At 38.7% G+C, this 21,596-nt stretch overlaps 1 protein-coding gene across 3 annotated transcripts in view; it reads right to left on the bottom strand.

Annotated features, from left to right (window-relative positions):
- supt5h (SPT5 homolog, DSIF elongation factor subunit) overlaps positions 1 to 21,596 on the bottom strand; it is a 26,951-nt gene extending 5,355 nt beyond the window's left edge. The window contains exons 1-26 of one of the 3 annotated variants that reach the window (XM_081370597.1): positions 21,524 to 21,596; positions 20,944 to 21,076; positions 15,263 to 15,407; positions 15,083 to 15,148; positions 12,426 to 12,495; positions 12,272 to 12,340; positions 12,047 to 12,112; positions 11,913 to 11,943; positions 11,763 to 11,831; positions 11,265 to 11,516; positions 11,026 to 11,115; positions 9,896 to 9,966; positions 9,721 to 9,826; positions 9,535 to 9,628; positions 5,968 to 6,104; positions 5,190 to 5,345; positions 4,935 to 5,081; positions 3,554 to 3,700; positions 3,340 to 3,465; positions 3,170 to 3,254; positions 2,822 to 2,935; positions 2,577 to 2,679; positions 1,393 to 1,520; positions 1,202 to 1,307; positions 956 to 1,114; positions 711 to 879 (exon numbers count right to left, since the gene is read on the bottom strand). In XM_081370597.1, coding sequence (XP_081226723.1) covers positions 711 to 879; positions 956 to 1,114; positions 1,202 to 1,307; positions 1,393 to 1,520; positions 2,577 to 2,679; positions 2,822 to 2,935; positions 3,170 to 3,254; positions 3,340 to 3,465; positions 3,554 to 3,700; positions 4,935 to 5,081; positions 5,190 to 5,345; positions 5,968 to 6,104; positions 9,535 to 9,628; positions 9,721 to 9,826; positions 9,896 to 9,966; positions 11,026 to 11,115; positions 11,265 to 11,516; positions 11,763 to 11,831; positions 11,913 to 11,943; positions 12,047 to 12,112; positions 12,272 to 12,340; positions 12,426 to 12,495; positions 15,083 to 15,148; positions 15,263 to 15,407; positions 20,944 to 21,033 — 2,796 coding nt within the window. In that variant the 5' untranslated portion in view covers positions 21,034 to 21,076; positions 21,524 to 21,596. Of the gene's footprint in view, positions 1 to 710; positions 880 to 955; positions 1,115 to 1,201; positions 1,308 to 1,392; positions 1,521 to 2,576; positions 2,680 to 2,821; positions 2,936 to 3,169; positions 3,255 to 3,339; positions 3,466 to 3,553; positions 3,701 to 4,934; positions 5,082 to 5,189; positions 5,346 to 5,967; positions 6,105 to 9,534; positions 9,629 to 9,720; positions 9,827 to 9,895; positions 9,967 to 11,025; positions 11,116 to 11,264; positions 11,517 to 11,762; positions 11,832 to 11,912; positions 11,944 to 12,046; positions 12,113 to 12,271; positions 12,341 to 12,425; positions 12,496 to 14,123; positions 15,017 to 15,080; positions 15,149 to 15,262; positions 15,408 to 20,943; positions 21,077 to 21,523 lie in introns of those variants that run through there. The other 2 variants (XM_081370596.1, XM_081370595.1) reach the window with 2 other exon arrangements.

The following is a 21,596-nucleotide window of genomic DNA, read 5'->3' as shown; positions in this document are numbered from 1 at the left end:
ACTTTCACCCAAACTGAATTAAAAACAAGTTTAAATGGGTAAATTTAAAGAATTTTTTTTTTGTGGGAAATCATACTGTAGCGCACAGACTTATTTTGCACTGGCAGTTATAGGGTTAACGCGGTTTGGAAAAGGCCGGGTAAAGTGAAACGAGTGAGTGAGTTAGACTGGTGCATTTTGCGTACAGTTGTTCTTGCGTTCCGATTAAAGGTACAGGAACGGAGCTTCCCTTGTCTGTCGTTCTTCAGACGTTCCAATATTTATTTTGCCCATCAAAAGTGTGCTTTCACTTTAATTGAGAGTGAGCAGCGCAGCAAAAATAGACTGCGCTTCGGCACGCGACGCTCCTTCTCCCGGTGTGAATGCCATCATTGGTTAACATGCATGCCGAAAAAAATACGCGCTGCTCACTCTTGCAGTGTGAAACAGCAGTTTAACTGCTGCTTCTTGACATTCTATTGTAACCGTCTACTACAAGAGAATAGACGATTTCGCCTAGTCGATAATGCATGACAGATTAGATACATTTCTAATGAAAGTGCAGGTAGGCAGACACAGATCAAGTGCGTGACCACGTCAAATTTGAACTCGCACATTCTCAAAAAGTGGTCGCATATGTCAACCATTTTGGTCGCAGTCTGGAGCCCTGAAAATATTTCAGTACATTTAGTATAATCAACTACTTCCTTTTTTAGCTGCCAAAACATTACCTGGTAGGCCATTGGTGATGGGGTGGGGTGGTAACTGGCGGGCGAGTGCGTGTTTTGGTATCCCACTGGGCTTGGGGCTACTTGGTGGTAACTCTGAGGGCTGGGGCTAGGCTGGTAGGACCCCTGTGGAGAGGGTGCTGCATACGGGGAGAACTGGTCGGTGTTGTACCTACGGTCAAAAACAAACTCAGTTTAAGATGTTCGAGCCAGATCACAAGCATCTGAGCATCTGAACGAACTCTTACATGGCAGGAGTCCCAGGAGTCTGAGGGTTATACTGAGGGTTGACCTGTGGAGAGGGCACTTCTGGGTAGCCAGGAGTCTGAGGGTTGGGCGTACCACCATAGCCTTGAGGAGACGGAGAGGGCTCGTCGTCATAGGCAAACTCATATTCGTCATCGGGCCTGAAAACAGAGTGAAAATGAGATGAAGTTTGTATGTATGTGAAATTTTTTGTTTGCACTGATCGTCTCACTCCGCCCGCTTCTTACCGTGATGGTGTGTTTGGATTGTTGGGGTCCCATGCGCCGCTCTGACCTGGCGTCCTGCTGCCATCATGCAGAGGAGTCTGAGAGCCATAGTGAGGAGTACGGCTTCCTGTGAGCAATGAAAGACTTTTTAAAAAAAAAAAACTAAATGTTTTGCAGACCATCAAGGCCTATAAAAATATATTGTTTCTTACCATCATGGAGGGGTGTCTGGCTACCATACATGGGAGTACGTGAGGCAGTTCCATAAATGGGCGTCTGGGAACCATACATTGGGGTTCGTAAATGGGTGGAAGACTTTCCTTGTCTTTCTTTACCACCCCTGGTTCAAAGAGAGCAAAAAGATTGAGACAGGATATTCAGGGGAACAAAGTTCACGAAAGAAACTTGTTTTACACAAGTCAAGATATAAAACCTACACAACAATTCAAAAGTTTAGGGACAGTAAAACAGTTTTTTTTTGTGTGTGTGAAAAATATTAATACTTTTATTCAGCAAATTGCAAAATAATTGATCAAAATTGACAGCTTTGCCATGCAAGGAAAAAATTACATTTTAAAATGTATTAAAATAGAAAAAAGTTTTTTAAATAATTATATTTATCAATATTACTGTTATATTACTGTATTTTTGATCAAGTTAATGCAGCCTTGGTGAATATGAGACATATTTCAAAACATCTTTTTGTTTTTTTAAAATCAATGTTTAAATGGTAGTGTAGATTCACATATATCAACACACTAAACGCAACAATCTACTCAGGAATCTCTAAGGTATTCAATATGCAAAATTTGCTCCAGCATTATCTATCCCTGTGCTTTCAGAGAACTCCAACAGTTAGGCATAAACTCTCAGTCACTGTTCACTGCACTAGTGTACCGGCTGACAAGAACTCCAAAAAAAGGTGTCAGATAAACACAAACCCGTCTGCAGTGAAATGAGGCAGAACTGTAAAAAAAAAAAAAAAAAAGCCAGTTGGGGATCCATGCCAATTTTATTTTTGTTTTCTGTGTGGGAAACGGGCGGATCAAGAAAATTATTTAAAGGGTGGCAACACTAAAGCAAATAAGTATTCAAATCATTTATACTACATTATGCTATAACTAAATATAAAATACAGCTTCAAGCGGCAATCATCAGGGTCCATGCACTGCTTACATTTATATTTTATACTGGGAAAAATCTGGGGTGGAAATGCTTTTTCTTAGGGTGGCAGTTGCCACCCTGGTAGATCCGTGTGGTTTTAATGTGTTAAGCAGAGCTGAGAGTAATGCACTTTTAATGGTAGCTTGAAGTTGTGTCATAAATATGGAATAAACAAATGTAGAAGAAGAAGAGTTTTTTGTTAAAAACTTCAGACAGATAACTGATAACATACACAGTTGTAAGACGCTGGCGGTCCACAGATATAGTCTGGCAAGTTGAGTGGAGCTCTACCCTAGCAGTTGATTCTGTGGCATCCTTCACAACTCCAATGTAGCCTGTGGAATTGAATAAAGGTGTTGAAAAACTTGTGGCTATGGCATATGGCACTTAAGTCACACTTACCATGTATACATTTCATGGCATTCTATAACAAAATACCAAACCAAAGCAAATAGAGTTGGTTTCAAATAATTTAACCTTTGTATGGTCCCTGGGATATACGGACAGTCTGCCCAATCAGATCATTGTCTCGTCGTCCGCGGCCCCGACCCATGCCACCACCACCTCCTCCTCCACCTCTCTGTTGCTGACCTGGAGGGAAGACCAGAACACAACACAACAGATAAAGCCCAGTTAAAAACATAAGAGAAGCTTATATCAATAAGATTCAAATGCTCAAAAGGCAACCAGATGTTGACATTTGCAAGTGTTTAAATGCATAATAAAAAAACCCTCTTGCAGTATTTGAACATGCAAACTTTTTATTAAAAACCCCAAACTTCAACCACTGTGGCACAACCCTATTAGTTAAATAAACACGCTTACCACCTCCGCCGGGGTGCATTGGACTGCTTATGCGTGGACTCATAGGAGCAAAGCCCCCCACTGTAAAATTGGTCACATCTCTGGGCTTTGGGAACAAAGGACAAGGACTGTTTAGGATAGGGAAGTTGGGAAAAACATAAGATTTGTCCACAGGTGTAAAACAGACCTACCTTTGAGCCGCCTGCCAGAACGAGGTGACGTGCCTTACAGACAAACATGCCTCCATTTTCAACCAGCTTCTTGCAGTGAAGAAAAGCAAAGCCTCTGAAGATGTGGCGAATTTCACCTTCCCGGCCCTGACAGATTACATAAATGAGAATATTAACTTCCTTTCAGTTACACAGTAAATGTCAAAAACCTTTGTCCCAGGTCTCTGGTAGGTACCGAATGAGGTCCATCGATGACTTTCACAATATCCTTCACATGGATGTTGTTTTGCTCAGAGTCGAGAGCGACAGCAAAGCGGTTGTCCTTCCGTCTGTTCACTGCCTGGTGTCGTACGGTTAAAACTTTCCCGTGCATGTTCAAAACCTAAAAACAAATCATTGTGAAAGAAAATTTTATCAAATAAATGCAGACTTGTTGAGCATAAGAGACTTTTTGCCAAAAACATTTTTAAAAAAAATTATCAAACATTTGAACAGTAGTGTGGGAAAGTTAAACTATTTAGCTGGATAGAGTAAATAAGGTTATGGAGAAGCAATAATATGTAATACTATAATATGTTACATATGCCTGCTCAAAGCAGGCATATGTAAAAGCAGTGTGATAAACATTGGAATTACATGCACAAACATGACCAAACAGCTCAACCCTTATGCTGATCCCTGATATCACTGTTGTCAGATGTAAATGCTGACTTGACATGTTTAATTACAAGCTACTGGCTATACTTATGCTGGGTACACACCAAAAGATAATCGGGCTGATTTTGGGTCAATTTCCCCACTTCTGACAATCATAGCTTTGTCTCGATTATCTTGATGGTTCTACAGCATTATCTTATCAGATTTTCCCTTGGTGTGAGGTGTGTTAGGAGTGTCCGAACCTGCTCGGAAGAATGTCAGAGCCGCCCCGATCGTGAATAGTAAATATTCAACATGTCAAATATTTACGATCAGAAATCCTGATGTGTGGGAGGAACCCTGAGGACAAACGCACGCACGCTCTGGAGATTATCACGTGAAACGAAACAATATCCAATCAGAAAGCAAGATGATGGAAGACAGAAGCATAACAAATGCATTCATGGTGCAGCACAAAGTGAAATTGATGCGGACAGCAGAGATGAAAAAAAAAAAAAAAAAAAACTGAATCTGTACAAATCATTCCAAACACTATCATCGCATATCATCCGCCATGCTTATTCTGAAGTCTCGCGAGATTTTGCGATATTTCCTGTGTTCACAGTCGAGACTGGTTGAAAATCTATTCGTGTGTAGTGTGCCGTCTTTGTCACATCATGGCACACCACACACTATAGGAGCAAAACGGTTACATCTAGGATTTTTTGTCCTCATGTTTGTGGTCTATCACATTTTGAAAATCTTACAAGATGTAAAAAATCTTTTGGTGTGTACCCAGCATTAAAATACAATGCGGCTGCTTAGCGACGTTGCCAAGATGGTCACAGAGTGAACTGACTGGCCTTAAAGGAACTATGGTGAAAAGTGTGCTATTGCTGTGAAGAATCAAATCCAGCAAGTATCCTACTGGATTTTTGCTTACGTTACACTTGAACTCGTCTGTTTCTCCTGGACTTTACCTGGAAGGTCTCTCTCTCCAGCCTGACAATGACACCTACAGTTTGGGGGTCTAACTGTACCAGCTCTCCCCACTCATGCTGGCCTCCTGCATCCACACCTGATGCAGTCTCAGAGCACAGCTGCAAGTCCCGGGGCAAGACCTTCAACTGGAGCAAAAAAAGACATCACATCAGACAAAGAACACACAACATTGACAACTGTATATTGTGTGTTTTTCTGAATGGGGTATTCCATAGCTTACTAGTGAAACCTACCTCATGCATGGTGAGGTCCGAGAACAGAATGACAAAGTTCTCCTCCACACGGACTATGAGGCCTGTGTCACCTTCAAAACGCCCTGCAATAACCTTCACATGGTCACCCATACGGAAGTACTTCCTCAACTCATGAGCTGGAAACTCAAGAGGGTCCTAAATAAAAACAAAGACAAGAAAGTGAAGCAGGCGGATGGATAGATGAATGGATGGATAGATGGATAGATACTTTATTAATCCTTCTCGGGAAATTAGATCTGTTACAATAGCAGCAACTACATTCAATCCGCACACACAGACATCGTCAATCTATCTACCTTACTACATTAACTTTCACTAAAGCATTCTATACTCTATAATATATTAACTAAAAAACATGCCATATCCTATAATAATAATAATAATAATAATAATAAAAAAAACAAATACACAAACAAAATTAACTAAAGCATACATTGTAATAATACTAAGGACATAGGCAAAAAATATAAGAATAAATAAATAAATAAATATAAATCAGACATCAGACTCAGTTATAAATTACTGCACATTAAAGAGCCTAATAGCAGCAGACAGGAACTACTTATAATGCGGTTCAGTTTTACATCACCCTGCCATTGAACGTGCTCAGTCAAAACACCTCTAGGCATTGCAGGAAGGGATTTTCAGGACAATTGAACTCACAAAGTAAAGCTTTCGCAACTTTTAATGACTCGAATGTCACTGAAATTGCATGTTTCAATTGCCAAGATACAATGCTTTGTGTTGATTTGCTCACCTTGAGGTCTTCATGCTTGGGCATGATGGTGATCTTGTTGCCATCCACACTAAGGATTTTGCCCTGAAGGTTGATCAACTCTCCCTCACACACCTCCACATTGTCTCCTGCCTGAAGATTGTGTTCTCGCTCCTTACCTGTAAACAAAACCAAACAAAAAAATCTTTGTGATTCACTTTGCAAAAATGTATGAACAAAGGTACAAGCTCAGTATATCGGTACGACAAAAAGTATCATTGTCAATAATTTACAGCAGTCAAAATATGAATGTACTTTTTAAACATGATGAAATATGCACACACATACAAACACGCATACATACGTACATATGTATGTAAATACATTCATACACACACACACGATATGCACCAATGCATCGGCTGATAAAAGCTATTAATTTCTCTATCAGCCATCAGCCGATTGTTTAAAAACAGCCTATAATCAGGGCTGATTATATCCGGTCAATCAAAGGGGTGCGGAAAAATGTGTCTGATTGATTGCAACTCACACTGTGTGTGTAGAAAATCTCTCGTGTTAAATTTAGGGCAAGTTAATGCGACAATAACGCATTAACAGCGAGCAGGCTCTGTTTGACCCTATGAGTCCCCCGTAGTTCAAGCCAGGGTTGCCAGGACTGTAATTTTTTCCCTATACTAAACATAATTTGTAGCGCGCCTCTCATCCAATAAATCGCAAATAGTCCTGTGCTTTGTTACTTCTAAAAAATTTTTTTTTTAAGTCTTTCTTTTAAATTACGTCCATTTTATCACGAAATTCAAACAATAAATGGCATTTTGACGCTCTTAACGTGTCAGCTCGCTGTAGTGCCTTAAGCGGCAGCATAGAGCACCAATCTTTTCTTCCACTTTAATACAAATTATATCTAGAAAAACATGCATGAATATCAGATGGTATGTTGAAAGATACAGTACAACTTACCAAAATCTGTATCATGTCTCATGTAATCTCTTAATCAGTGTTTCAATGGTGGAAAGATGTCAATAAAACAGCTTGTGAACAATGTCACTTAATGTTGCATTTACCTCAGCTATAAAAAAGCTATTTAAAAAAAAAAAAAGGTTATTTACTGTTAATTATATATTTTTGAATAAATTTTAAATGAAGACAAGTGCTTATGAAAACTACCTTATAGGAGCAACTGAGTTGTATACAAACATTTCAGTTTTTATTTGAGTAATTATTATATCTGAAAATAAATAACATTTTAATATAATACCTCTGTTGTTAAATGCAACCTATATTATAGTGTACCAAATGAGAGGGTTCTTTGTATAGTTCGCAGCATTATTTGGGAGACATCTTTTTCGATACCAGCATCGGCCGATATCATTCTGAATAATTGGCAGATAAATTTAATATCGGTGCATCTCATATATATATATATATATATATACATATATAGATAGATAGCTAGATAGATAGACACACACACACACACACACACACACACACACACACACAGTATCTCACAAATGTGAGTACACCCCTCACATTTTATCAAACATTTTAGTATATCTTCTCAAGGGACAATACTATAGAAATGAAAGTTGGATATATTTTAGAGTAGTCAATGTGCTGCTTGTATAGCAGGATATATTTACTGTCCTCTGAAAATAACTCAACACACAGCCATTAATGTCAAAATAGTTGGCAACAAAAGTGAGTACACCGTAAGTAGACATGTCAAAACTTTGTTCAAAGTGTCAATATTTTGTGTGAGCACCATTGTTATCTAGCACTGCCTTAATCCTCCTGGGCATGGAGTTCACCAGAGCTGCACAGGTTGTTGCTGGGACCCTCCTCCACTCCTCCATTATGACATCACCTCCACCTTTCACTCGAGGATCACCACAGGTGCTCAATAAAGTTCAGGTCTGGAGAAATACTTGGCCACTCCATCACCTTCACCTTCAGCTTCCTCAGCAAGGCAGTCGTCATCTTGGCGGTGTGTTTGGGGTCGTTATCATGCCGATTGCTCAGTTTCTGAAGGAAGGACATCATGTTCTGCTTCTGAATGTCACAGTACATGTTGGAATCCATGTTTGCCTCAATGAAACGCAGCTCCCCAGTACCAGCAGCACTCATGCAGCCCCAGACCATGATGCTACCACCCCCATGCTTGACTGTAGGCAAGACACAATTTTCTTAGAACTCCTTACCAGGGCGTCGCCACACATGCTGGACACCATCTGAGCCAAACAAGTTTATCTTAGTCTCATCAGACCACAGGACATGGTTCCAGTAATTCATGCTCCTAAACAGGTTGCTTTCAGCAAACTGTTTGCTGGCTTTCTTGTGAGCCAGCTTCAGAAGAGGCGTCCTTCTAGGACGACGGCCATGCAAACCGACTTGTTGCAGTGTGCGGCGTATGGTATGAGCCCTGACAAGCTGACCTTCCGCTTTTGCAACCTCTAAAGCAATGCTGGCACGATCATGTGTCTGTTTTTTGAAACCAGCTTCTGCACCTGACGCACAGCATGAGGACTAAACTTCTTTGATTGACCCTTACGAGGCCTGTTCCGAGTGGAACCCGTCTTGGAAAACCTCTGTATGACCCCGGCCTGTACTATAACTCAATTTCAGGGTGTTACCAATCTTATTATAGCCTAGGGCATCTTTGTGGAGAGTAACAATTCTAATTCTCAAATCCTAGAGAGTTCTTTGCCCTGAGGTGCCATGTTGAACATCCAGTGGTCAGTATGAGAGAATTGTACTCAAAGCACAAATTTTAACTGCTCTAAGATAGATAAATGTCTATGGTCTGTCAAGCAGACAAAAACATGAAAATGATGAATAGGACATGTGGCTTTGCATGGTTAAACAACGTACAGCTATTATCACTTATGGCGCTTTTCCAGTACCAGTATCAGCTCAACTCGACTCGCCTCGGCTCGCTTTTAGCTCCGTTTTCCATTGCAGATAGTACCTCCACAATAGTACCTGGTCGTCATAGCGACGCCGCAGGAAACTGCCATGACGTAAACTTATACGCGTCACTACGCTGATTCTCTGACCAATCAGCAGTCTGCCGTGTTTTCACGTCACATTTTAGTATCGCCTCAGCTCGCTCAGAACCTCGCCGGAGGTGATACGAAAAAAAGTACCTGGAAGAAGGTACAGGTACAACTTTTACACAGTGGAAAACCAAACAAAGGCGAGTCGAGTCGAGGCAAGCTGGTACTGTGTAGTGGTAAAGCGCCATTAGGGTGTACTCACTTTTATTGCTAGCTATTTTGACAGTAATTTCTGAGGTTTTTTTCAGAAGACAGTAAATATATACTGCTATACAAGCAGCACATTAACTTCTAAAATATATCCAACTTTCATTTCTAAAGCATTGTCACTTGAGAAAATATACTAAAATGTTTGCAGAAATGTGAGGGGTGTACTCACTTTTGTGAGATACTAATAGATATATATATATATATATACACACACACACACACACACACACACACACACACACACACACATTATATGCGCATTTTCCATGCAATAATTTTTTATTGCACTGTTGCAGAGATCTACAGTTGTCTGGTTGTCTACCTGTTGTTTCTGTGACTACTTCAAGGTCAATACCCTCTGGCTGGTCCTCAAACTTCTCCAGCTCTGACAGAGTGGGTTTGACCCCATCTGTGATCTGTGCAAAAAGAGACATGGGTTGAACCAGTGTACCAATGAGGAGCGATTAGACAAGACATCCAGAACTAGAATGAGCGTGAAAGCTCTTACCACTGCTGACATGGCAAAGCTTTTGAACAGGAAGCCTTTGCGGCTGTAGCGATTGGCTTCAAATATCATGAAGTCACCGTCATGACTGACCTCACCGCCAAGAGACCTGTGGAGCAGAGCACATGTGTCAGTGTGGCTGACATGTTTCAGTGGGTTGTGATTATGAGAGTCTTACCTGATCTTTTCAGCATCAAATAGCCTCTGAGGTGGCCTCTTAAACTTCTTTCTCTTTGCAAACCAGTCTTTCTGTGAAATGAACAATAATGTCAGATCAGGTCACTAAAATGTCACAGTGGATATACACTACCTTTAAAACGTTTTTGAATGTCTCTTATGCTCACCAAAGCTGCATTTATTTGATCAAAGTACAGTAAAAACAGTAATATTATAAAATATTATAATTCTATTTTAAAATGTAATTTATTCCTGTAATGGCAAAGCTGAATTTTCAGCAGCCATTACTCCAGTGTCACATGATAATTCAGAAATCATTCTAATATGCTGATTTGGTGCTCAAGAAACATTTATCTTTATCAATGTTGAAAACATTAGTATATATTTATAGTAGTATAAATTAGAGGTCTGCGCGGGACTGTTTTTTAGGTCCCGCTCCCGCCCGCTCCCGCTGGGGTTATATCCCGCACCCACCCGTTCCCGCTATATATACACTATTTGTTCACCCGCTGTCTGCTTAGAATAATTTTCTTCCCGACCCGACCATCCCGCTTTAATATAGATCTCCCAGAATTTCACATGTAGCCTACATTTTCACAGAGAAAATAAAAATGTAGTCTGCACAAACATTTTTTTATTATTATTTTATTTGCCCTTTTCAATATACAAAATTTAACATTTTGCTGCAGACAGTAGTAGGGGAAAAAATATCGCAGCGAAAAAAAAGAAGAAGTGTAGGCTATTATTTTTATTCGTATTATCAAAATTCGTAACATTTTGCTGTTAGGCAAATACAATCAATGCATGACAGAAAGAACCGTTACTGGTCCGTGCGTGCAGCGCGTGCATAACGGTCCTGATTAGCCTACATGGCAGACCCTGTTGGTCGATAAGATTAAGATTAGGTAAAGCGAAGATATGCTGTTCTGAAAGAACGTCGGCGTCGGGAACGTGATATTGAATGACCGACCGCTCCCGTTCAAATTACACCAGAGTTACCGACCGCTACCGTTTTTTAGTCGGAAATTTAATCCCGCGGCGCAAAATATCTGGTCGGGTCCCGCGGATCCCGCGGGACAGCCGCGGGAATGCAGACCTCTAGTATAAATACACTGTGATGACATAACCCACCATACTCATCCTCGCTTTGATGCGATCCAAATCAATACGAGGAATCATTTTCAGTGAGATCGTATTCTGGCTCGGTTCAACGTAGTCCACCTGACAAAGGCAAATTATTAGATACATACATAAAACGTTCTCCTGGCACAGAGCCGTAGTGAAAACCTAAAAGTGAAATTCAACTGAACCAAAAAAACACCGTAGTTGTTTCTTAATGACCATATAGCCAGGTGTTATGGTGTACCCACCTGGGCAATGTCATCTTTATAAAGGCCTCTCTTTAGACGAACCCAAGATTTGGGTTTAAGGTTAGTCACTTCCTTAACCACTTTCAGCACATCAGTCATCTCTTTAATGGGCACCATCTGCTGATTCCAAAAGCCCATGCGCAGGTTTCCAACACCCTCAATGGCAGCCTTGACGTGGGTCTGCTTGTACGCCTCCACATAGATATAACCTTTGACATGCTCAGGGGCCACCACTGATTTGATTTGAAGTGGCTGTGCAGAGAAACAAAGCACAACATTTTAGTACGACACACCTTCAAGCAAACATTGTTATGCTAAATGTACTGTCTGCACTGCAGTTTTCTTCTCTCTTGGCCTACAATATAAAAAAATAAAAAATAAAAAAAAAAAATTGACAGAGAAATCTAGTTTAGGAAAAACATCAAGGTGCAAGGAAAGGTTTTACACAATGCACCTAAGTTTATGTTCATAAAGTTTCGCGCTTATGGAAAAACCTACCGTGTCGGTGCACTGATAAGCAATGAATTTTCGCATCAAGGCGATGGCAGTAGCTCTCTCCTCTCCAATCTACAGAGAAACAAAAGAATTAAACAGTGCACATACTGCAGCCTCATCATAAGCCATTTGTTAGATATGTCCAGAACTAACCTTACACTTAACGGTCCACAAATTAGGATCCCTGCAAGAGAACAATATCTTAACACAAGCCCAGTGGTCTTATATGTATATAGATTTAATTCAGCACATCTAATGATCAATAAATGGATTTTTTTTTTTCATACTTGACCCCAGGAAGCAACTGCTGCTGGGTGATGTCATCAGAAAGATCTTCAGAGCCGCCATAGAAACTGAAGTAAACAACAGAACGAGAATGTTTAGCTCAAAGCAAAAAGGTTCATGAAGTTAACCAACATTCCTTTAATTGCAAAACTGGCAAGTGCTGAAGTCAGTCATGCGTTTCATTAAAGTACCATACACTGAGTACGGATGAACTCTTGTTGACTTACTGCTCGCCTCCAGAGGACTTGGCATATTTCCTCATGTAATACTCCCCCAGTGCTTCCTCACGGGAATCCCTATAGAGAAACAGCCAGTTATTTAAAATGACTTCCATTCTTCAGATTCAGCCATGCAAAAGTGTGTTTAGTGCAGTTGTCACACCTCCAGAGATTCTGCAACCTCCTTGAACCAGAGTGATCCTCATCTAACACTGTTTGGTCAATATTGGACACTAACGGATGAAAACAGAATAAGCAACTAAATGACAAAAAGAAAAAATATATTGTGGCTAGATTTTTTTATTTTTTAGAAAATTCCAAAACTGCTTATAGCTATGTTTATATGCACTGTAATAATCCATTAATAATTTAACTACTAGTGCCTCAAGCTGAATACACCGATTAATCTCGATCCAAGAAATATTTCTAACCAATTAAAAGAGGTGGTGCAGAACTTAAAGGGATAGTTCACCCGAAACAATTCTGTCATCATTTACTCTCCCTCAAGTTGTTCCAAACCTGTATGAATTTCTTTCTTCTGCTGAACACAAAAGAAGAGATTTTGAAGAATATGGGTAACCAAATAGTCGATGAACCCCATTGACTTCCATAGTATGTAAATAGTAAATTACTATGGAAGTCAATGGGGCCCGTCATCTGTTTGGTTACAGACATTCTTCAAAATCTCTTAGAAAAGAAAAAAGAAATTCATACAGGTTTGGAACAACTTGAGGTGAGTAAATGATGACATGTTAAACTAGCTCTTTAATAGAACATTTTTAGAAGATATTTTAACATATTGTTTGCAAGAAAATGTCATATAAAAAGTACACTACCATTCAAAAGTTTGGGGTCGGTAAGATTATTTAATGTTTTTGAAAGAAGTCTCTTGTGCTCACCAAGGTTGCATTTAGTAGATCAGAATAATGTAAAAACAGTAATCTGGTGAACTATTATTACAATTTAAAATCTCAATTTTTTAATTGGACATTTTAAAGGGGTGGTTGAATATGATTTCACTTTTCTAACTTTAGTTAGTGTGTAATGTTGCTGTTTGAGCATAAACAACATCTGCAAAGTTACGACGCTCAAAATTCAAAGCAAAGGGAGATATTTTCTTTTAAAGAAATTGCTTTTTAAGGACTACAACAAACGGCTGGTTGGGACTACACGAGCTTCCTCCCGGGTTAGTGACATCACTAACCCTATAATTTACAAAAACCCTGCCCCTGAAACAGGATTTATAGATTATCAATAAAGAATATGCTAATCAATGACTAGAAGATACTACGCATAAGCTACATAAATTCATCTACTAAACATTCAGAAATGTTGTCTACACGTTGTCACTTCTTCTCGAGTTTCTCCATCTTTCTGACTTTGGTTTGAGCATAAAAGGCTAAACATTTTTTAAATTTTCAGTGCATGTCTGTGTGAGGTAAAAGGACACAAGCTCTTGAAGCTCCACCCCCTGTGCCGGGAGCAGCAGCTCATTTGCCTTTAAAGCAACAGGCACAAAAACTGTGCATTTTTGCTCACCCTCAAAAAGTGACAACTTTAACATGCTATATAAAAATATCTGTGGGGTATTTTGAGCTAAAACTTCACATACACACTGTGAACATCAGAGATTTATTTTACATCCTGTGAAAAGGGCATTTTACCACCCCTTTAAAATGTTATCATTGCTAAAACTTTACTGACCACAGTGACTTGAATGGTAGTGTACATTCAGAATCTGCAATGGACAGAACTTATTTAGATTTACCTAAAGCAGTGCATATAAACACAGCTATTGAACACATGGTTGATGCATAATAAAAGTGAATATCCATGCACACCAGAAGATGTATGTACATACCTTCAGCCTCTTCTGATCAAATCCAGTGTTGAGGGAGGAAGGGAGGAGCATGAGCCATAATACAAAGTCATGTGTACACAGCAATTTCAGGCAAGGGCATACACAGGACCAGGTAAACAGAAATAAAAAAAATGGAAATTACCACTGATGGGCAGGCATAGACATATGATATATTTTTAAAGATGGAAACTACGTGATAATGATGTCATGTCACTGTTAGCTTATGCATTACAATAAGCACAATTGAATACAATCAAAATAAGGTATTGGGTTTTTTGTTCAAAGGAGCATTTTCAGGCAAATTATCATATATGGTTCCCTTTCAGAACTCAGTCAGTCCTCACTATACAGTCCCCAGTTTAATGAATGGTGTATTTTATAATGATCGCCTTTATTTACTTTACCCTTACTGAATATGTTAATGATGCACAAAAAATGTATTTGCCATCCATGCTCCTTGTTTAGAAATGTAAACAAATTAAACATTTGCCAAACAGCTTTAGACGTCACAAACAGATGTTAGAGGGGTGCAGATTATGGGAATGGATTTTACCGAATGTGAAAATGATTTGAAATTAATCATTCAATTAGACAGAAAAAACAGAGAAATCTGGAGTTGGTTTACCGTTAACTGAAGGAGGCATGCACAAGAAATAAAGAATCAATGAGAGCAAGAAATACATTAAAATTACCGGCATCAGTTTACACAACATTTAAAGTACAGCCCGTTGTTATTTCACTTAAAATGCCTCCATTCTGTAATTTTTTAAGCTATGGATATAATATATAAAGCATACAGCACATATTGGCAACACAATACCAACAGAGATTTTAACTCAACCTGCAAGTTTATATTAGGCATATATACGGGAAACATCATTACATCAGCTATAAAATAAGCAGTAAATATATATAACTAATTCAGTCAAAACATGCAGAAATAATTAAAAATGTCACACCTTTTTCTAAAATGTCTTCAGCACCATCCTCCCATGGATCTTCATCATCATACTCATCATCAACATCTAGTTAAACAGAGATACATTTTTATACATATACTTTTCAGGTATGCAAAAAAGGCCAAATATGTTGAATTAGTTTAATATAAGAAATATATGTTGGTGAGGGGCTTTTCGAACCTGCTTCGTCCAAGATGAAGCCACCATGCCGAGGTTTTTTCCTGGGCCGGTCCTCGTCCTCTTCTTCCTCTTCGTCATATTCCTCCTCATCCTCTAAATCTTCTCCCTCCTCCTCAGCAGCCTTGTCACTGCCAGTTATACTGCCCTGATTGTGAGGGAGATTGTTATGTGAGGGATGTGCTTTTGACCGCGGTACAGGCAAATCTAGATCCGTACTCACAGTTATTGGATAAAATAAGCTTCAAACGGACGAGACTTTATGCAGTGCCATCTGGCTAAGACTATTTACCAATAAACTTGGAAGAGTCGGAAAAAAATAAGCAAATAGACTTTGAATAAATATTAAAAACATTATACATTACAAAAGACTACAAATACACACATACATACCAGGGGTGTCAATTGGGTATGGCGGCCAGGGGCGCTGCTAAGGATTTTGGGCCCCATGAAAAGAATCTTGACAGGGCCCCCAACACAGCTGAGACTTTTTTCATATTAATTTACATAAAATCATGGTTTATGGTATTTTGACTATCAGTCTCATATATTTAAGTCAATCAGACAATTTCCACACCCGTAATTTGTCTTCTGTAATACTGCACTACTTCAGTACTGTATAATGTATATACTGTGCATAGCTGTACATGTGCCATATAGTGTATTCACATATATTTATATTTGTATGTATGCGAGGCAAAGCCGTGCACCCGCTGCACCCTGCTCTATCGAAACGTGCTAACTTGTCGAAAAATGCTACCGTAGAGACCAGGGGCCTCATGTACAAAGCGTGCGTACGCACAGAAAAGTGCCGTAGGCTACAATCATTGTCACGGGCGGTCCACTAACAATTTAGGCCTACTTACAAACCCACCTTTTCTTGTGAAATTCGGTAACATACTGTCGACCCTTTGCCTCTTTCCAGGGTTTCCCCAGGTTTGATCACCCCAAATTTAAGACTTTAAGACCTTTTTAAGACCACTTTAATGAAAATTAAGACCTACATCGCACCCATTATGCGTGTCGTAAAACACCAGATCAAATCCCAATAATGACTATTACTAACAAATGTTTTAATTAAAAATACATTTATTATAAAAAACTCATTCAACAACACACTGCAAAGTGATGTTTTTGGTAAATATCAAACATTCATAACAATAAACAGATAAACTAACTTTTCAAATCGTCTTAGTAAAGTTTCTCAGCATTCACAGGGCTCTACGCTAACTTTTTTCCCAAGGAGTACATGTGCTCCTAAATTAAAAAATTTAGGAGCACACAAAGAAATTTAGGAGCACAGTGAAAAAAGTTGATTAAACTGCTCAATTCATATGGACTGGTTTTATGATCTTTTTATGAACTTTTTTTGAAGCATCAAAGTGGTAGTTGTGTAGGCTGTCAATGGAGGGAAAGAAATCTCTCTATTTCATCAAAAAGTTCTTCATTGGTGTTTCGAAGATGAGTGAAAGTCTTTCGGGTTTGGAACGACATGATGGAGAGTAATAAATGACAGAATTTTCTATTTTGGGTGAACTACCTGTTTAATAATTGTGCAATTATTATTTTTAGCCTACTTCAAAATATATAAAAAGAATGAACACCTCAATAAAGTATAAAGTGCTAAAAGCAAAACAAATGCCCGCTTGCTTTTTTTCTTTGCAGTACTTGCAGTAGGCTACCTTAAGTTGTCCTCAAAAATGAGTTTTTGTCGTCTTCCTGCCCTCAGTGTCGACTGTTTTGGTCGTAACTTCAGTTTCTGCACTGTGCGGGAGTTCCTTGTTATGTTTTTGTTTTTGTTTTGTTTTTTGCACTTGGTCTTTTGAGATAATGACTATAGGCGTCATACTGTGTTGCGTAAAAGTGTTTACTTGACTTTTTTTTATGGTGTAGGGGCCTGTTTACATCTGGTCACTTTATGATTTTTTACTGATCAAAACTAGGGATGTCCCGATACCACTTTTTCACTTCCTATACGATACCGATGCCACAGCTTTGGTTATTTGCCGATACAAATATCAATCCGATATTTTTATTTTATTCTTGAACTAATACTAATAATAATAAAATATATGGAAGCACTTTGCTCAATTAGCCACATAAAAACATCTCACTCAAATGGAGAACAAATACTTCTCCAGTATATAGTCCACAACAACAGTTGATAATGAAAGACTGCCACCCTTTATTCAAAAGACCTTGAGATATGTTTGGTAATTATACCTGAATGAATTTAAAATTAATTTGCTATATTTCATATCAATATATTTGTTTCCTTAAAATTTTAATTAACTTTAACTTTATTCTCATCTGAATTATAAATAATTTATTTTGTGTAAAATAATACTACCATTAAAAACACATTTGATTTTCTTTTTTAATTAATTTAGAATGTGTAACTTAAATAAACAGATTAGTGCTTTGTTTTAGGACAAGAAATGAAAACCAATGCAATATGATGAATGTCCAAAAGATGAGATAATTTTGTGTGTGTGAGATTTTGGTTGGGTGACAGTTGTAGGTTACAGTTTGACAAAAGCACAATGTTGTGTTTTACACAAATATAAGTAGGCTAAACACTTTTTGTAGTTTTAATGATGTCCTGTATGTTTTTATGTTTCCACTGTTCGATTCGGATCATATTTTTTTCTCTCCTCCGATCTCGCTTTCTGGGCCAGACATAGTCACATAAGTGTGTTTTCGTAAAACTGATATAAATCAGATCTTCTATTCCCGCGCTATATGCAGATTTAATGTAGGCCTATGCAGAGTTCACGTCACCAAAAGCAACAGATATGAGCTGCATAATGATCATAAGCTCATTTCAAAATCAGCGATAGGAGAGAGCGACAGCAGCACTAGCCTAATTAATATCATATCATTTCTTGAATATGATTGTGTGTTGAGCCGAGCGTCTACGACTTACTTTCACTTTCATTTACGGCAGTTTGCGCGTTGGCTTTGATGAATAGATCGCTCGATCGTCTGTCGTGATGCGTGTTGCAGTAGCGTCATCATATCTGGCTACAACATGACATATAGCCAATAACACGCTCTCACACGTTTATTTTTAGCACTGTTGGGAGGATTCACTTGACTGACTAAATTAAAAATGATTAAAATCCAGCAGTTTGATTAAAATCCAGCAGTTCCCGCACATTCCCACACTATTTCAGTGATTGGCTTATTGGTTGCGATTCAAATCGTCGCTCTAATTTGAATAAAGTTAAGCGCGTCATCATGTTCACATCGCGCAGTTGCGACCCCGTCCTCTTGCTTGCTTACCATGTGAAATCAATGGTATGCTTCGCTTCATCGCACTGTTGTTCAGTGTATTGAGAACAGCCCGTCACTCGCGCACTGTGCTCGTAAATTATTTTTCAAGTTCGCACATGACTATTTTTAGGCGCAAATGCGAGTGAAATACTCGCACTGTAGAGCCCTGATTCAAATTGCTTCAACCATTGCTTCAGAGGGGTAGACAGATAGGTAAGAGAGATATAGATAGCAGGGGTGTAACGGTTTACAAAATTCACGGTTCGGTTCAATACTATACACTTGTGTCACGGTTTGGTACGTTTTCGATACAGCAAAAAGAAATAAATGCCAGAGAATTTTATTATTATTATTATTATTATTATTATTTTATTTATTAAAACTAACACACTTTGACCAATGATGGAGCTATAATACTCTTCTTAGGAGCATAAACAAAACAGCTCCTTGGAAAAAAATGAAATGTAACTTAATATTGTAGTAGTTATAAACAAAGGTCTATTTTTAGTTCAGATTAACATTTGAGGGCAGCAATTGTACCGACGTAATGTTACTTGAAGCCATTATAGCCTACTATTCCTGCCAAACTTCCATGGTTGCAGACAGTTAGTGTTACTACAGTAAGTCCATGGTGAATTTTGCAGATCTGTGGACACTGGATAGTTCATTAATGGCACAATGTTTCTTCCTGGCTTCCACGCGCTGTTTGATCCGTTAAAAACGGACAAATGTGAATGTTTCTCACTAGATCTCACAGCGATGTTATTACTTCTGTGGCGAATTCAAATGATTTATTTACTGGATCTCTTATTACCGCTGTGTAACAGTGTCGCTTGATCAAGATCGCTCGCGCTGCACTGGTCCAAACTGATAAGCGGTCCTTCAACCACACAATAACGAGTAGCCCAGTTTCGTTCTGCTTACATTACATTTGCACATTTGATGTTGGACAATGTTGTGGTCGCGCCGGCGTCTCTTACATTATGAGCGCGCTTGCCACGTGCAACGCGCCTACATTTGAAATAGTGAAATTTTGGTCGGCAGGAAAAATGGTCCAACGAACCGTTCCGTTCTATGATACTTCATCACACCGGCGCTATAAGTGAAGTCAAGCTGTTTGTGTTGCCTGGATACAATTTGGGCGGACTGAACCATTTTATGATAATCGAGAGGGGGAGAGGGGCCCACGGACGTTTGTGTTTCCTAAACAAATACATTTATTTGACACCAGGAAACAGCAAATAGAATAATTTAAAGTTAATAATTTTTACTATCAAATATTTTTTTTAGCACCACAATTTTATTGGGGGCTTCTCTGGGACCCCTCTTAGTCATGGGCCCCGAGAATCGTCATCGTTTACCCCCCCTTTACAGCGCCCCAGATGGCGGCTACCATACTTTCGCTGGCTGGTCAGGTCAATGCAAGTAATATATTTTTATTGCAGGATTAACAGAGTTAAATTGCTATGCATGTCTACAACAGAAAAGTAAGTAAATAAAGCGATCTGGTTGTTATTTTCATGTCACACGAGTTCAACGGCGCTGCCAAAGTGTCCATTTACAACATGATTGTTCAGCGTGGAGTATTGTAGAAAGTCAATCACAGGGATTTTTGTTTAAAAAATAATGACTAATCAGAGGTGTTTAAGTTACCAGTAGTGAGAATCTGCTCAATATCTCTCAAAACGCTGAATGAGTTTATATATAGTAAGTTTACTAAGTTCTGCACATTCACAAATCCTCATAATAACAAAGCAGAGACACAGCGACAACTTAAATAAAAGATTCATTGCGCAGATTAATTGATTAAAACGGGGATTTGCGCTGAACTGACTGACAGCCTCAGTGATTATAAAGGAAGCGCTCTTTACTCACTCTCTAATTTCATTCGCAATTTGGAGAAAAGTTTTGGTTTTTCACAAGACTTTGTAACTTTTCCTATATCAGTACAAAAAAAGCTGGTCACTATTCTGCTGGCTATAGTAGTCTTTTTTAGATTTTTTCTGCATTGCGAAACTTTTTTACAAATGAGGACAGTTTTTACAAAGTTTTACAAATGAGGACACGCTTTGAAAGATGAACAAAAACAAAAAAAAATTTGGACATCACATTAAAAATAACATTCAAATTGGATAATATTCAGACTTTTGAGCTTTGAAGTGCTGTAGTTGTTTACTTAAGTAGCCTACTTGAAAAAGGGACTGTCACGTCGAGGGAGTAAGATCGGATAATGTCACCAGAGTCTGCCATCCCTCTGCTTATACATGTATATGTGTATTTTTATTTATTTACATAATTATTATTTGAAGATCAGTGGTAAAGCACGGTTCTGGCTACCATACAAAGGTACATACAGACTTCCAGCTGTTTTATGATAAACACGTTGAAGGAGGAGCTGTGTGCCTAACCTCATTCTCTTCCACCTCCTCAGCCTCCTCAGCCTCGCTGCTCCCAGCACTCTGATTATCGGAGAAATCACTGTCGTCGCTGTCGGACATCTCTTTGTTTTCTTCTTTCCGTGTTATCCAGACGGGAATACTACTGGATAAACCACATAAATTACACGTACAATGCGATTAATAAATAACAAAGACAAATAGATGGAAGATTCGATCATCTCACTATACATGCTAGAAGCGAATGATGCGAGTCATTACGTTTACGCTACGATTTGATTAAACACAGTATGTTAGCTCCTTACTAGCGTATGCATAACACGACTTGCATGTTTAAAACTACAGATACACATTAACAGTCTATCTAACTTGGTCCGGTTTTCTTGCATTTTATTTGTTTACGGTAATGTGATGTGCTCTAGCTAATGCTGCTAACTCCAGCCGTAAAGGTATTAGCACATGAGCTGGAAAACCTACATCTTATTTTACAAATAAAACTCCGTCGTTTAATTGCGACAGTCGTGTCTTAATTAATCACAAACCCCATATACCGCTAAACATATTATTAAAAATTAGTAAAAATCCTTCTTACCCTTAAACAGCTGTCTGGTTTTGCTTCTATCAGGTAGCGAGGGCCAATGTTGTTTTCTTTCATTAAACTTCCG

Source organism: Scardinius erythrophthalmus (assembly GCF_964197995.2).
Source record: "Scardinius erythrophthalmus genome assembly, chromosome: 7".
Lineage (NCBI taxonomy): Eukaryota > Metazoa > Chordata > Actinopteri > Cypriniformes > Leuciscidae > Scardinius > Scardinius erythrophthalmus.
This window is presented reverse-complemented; position numbering and strand designations above follow the sequence as displayed.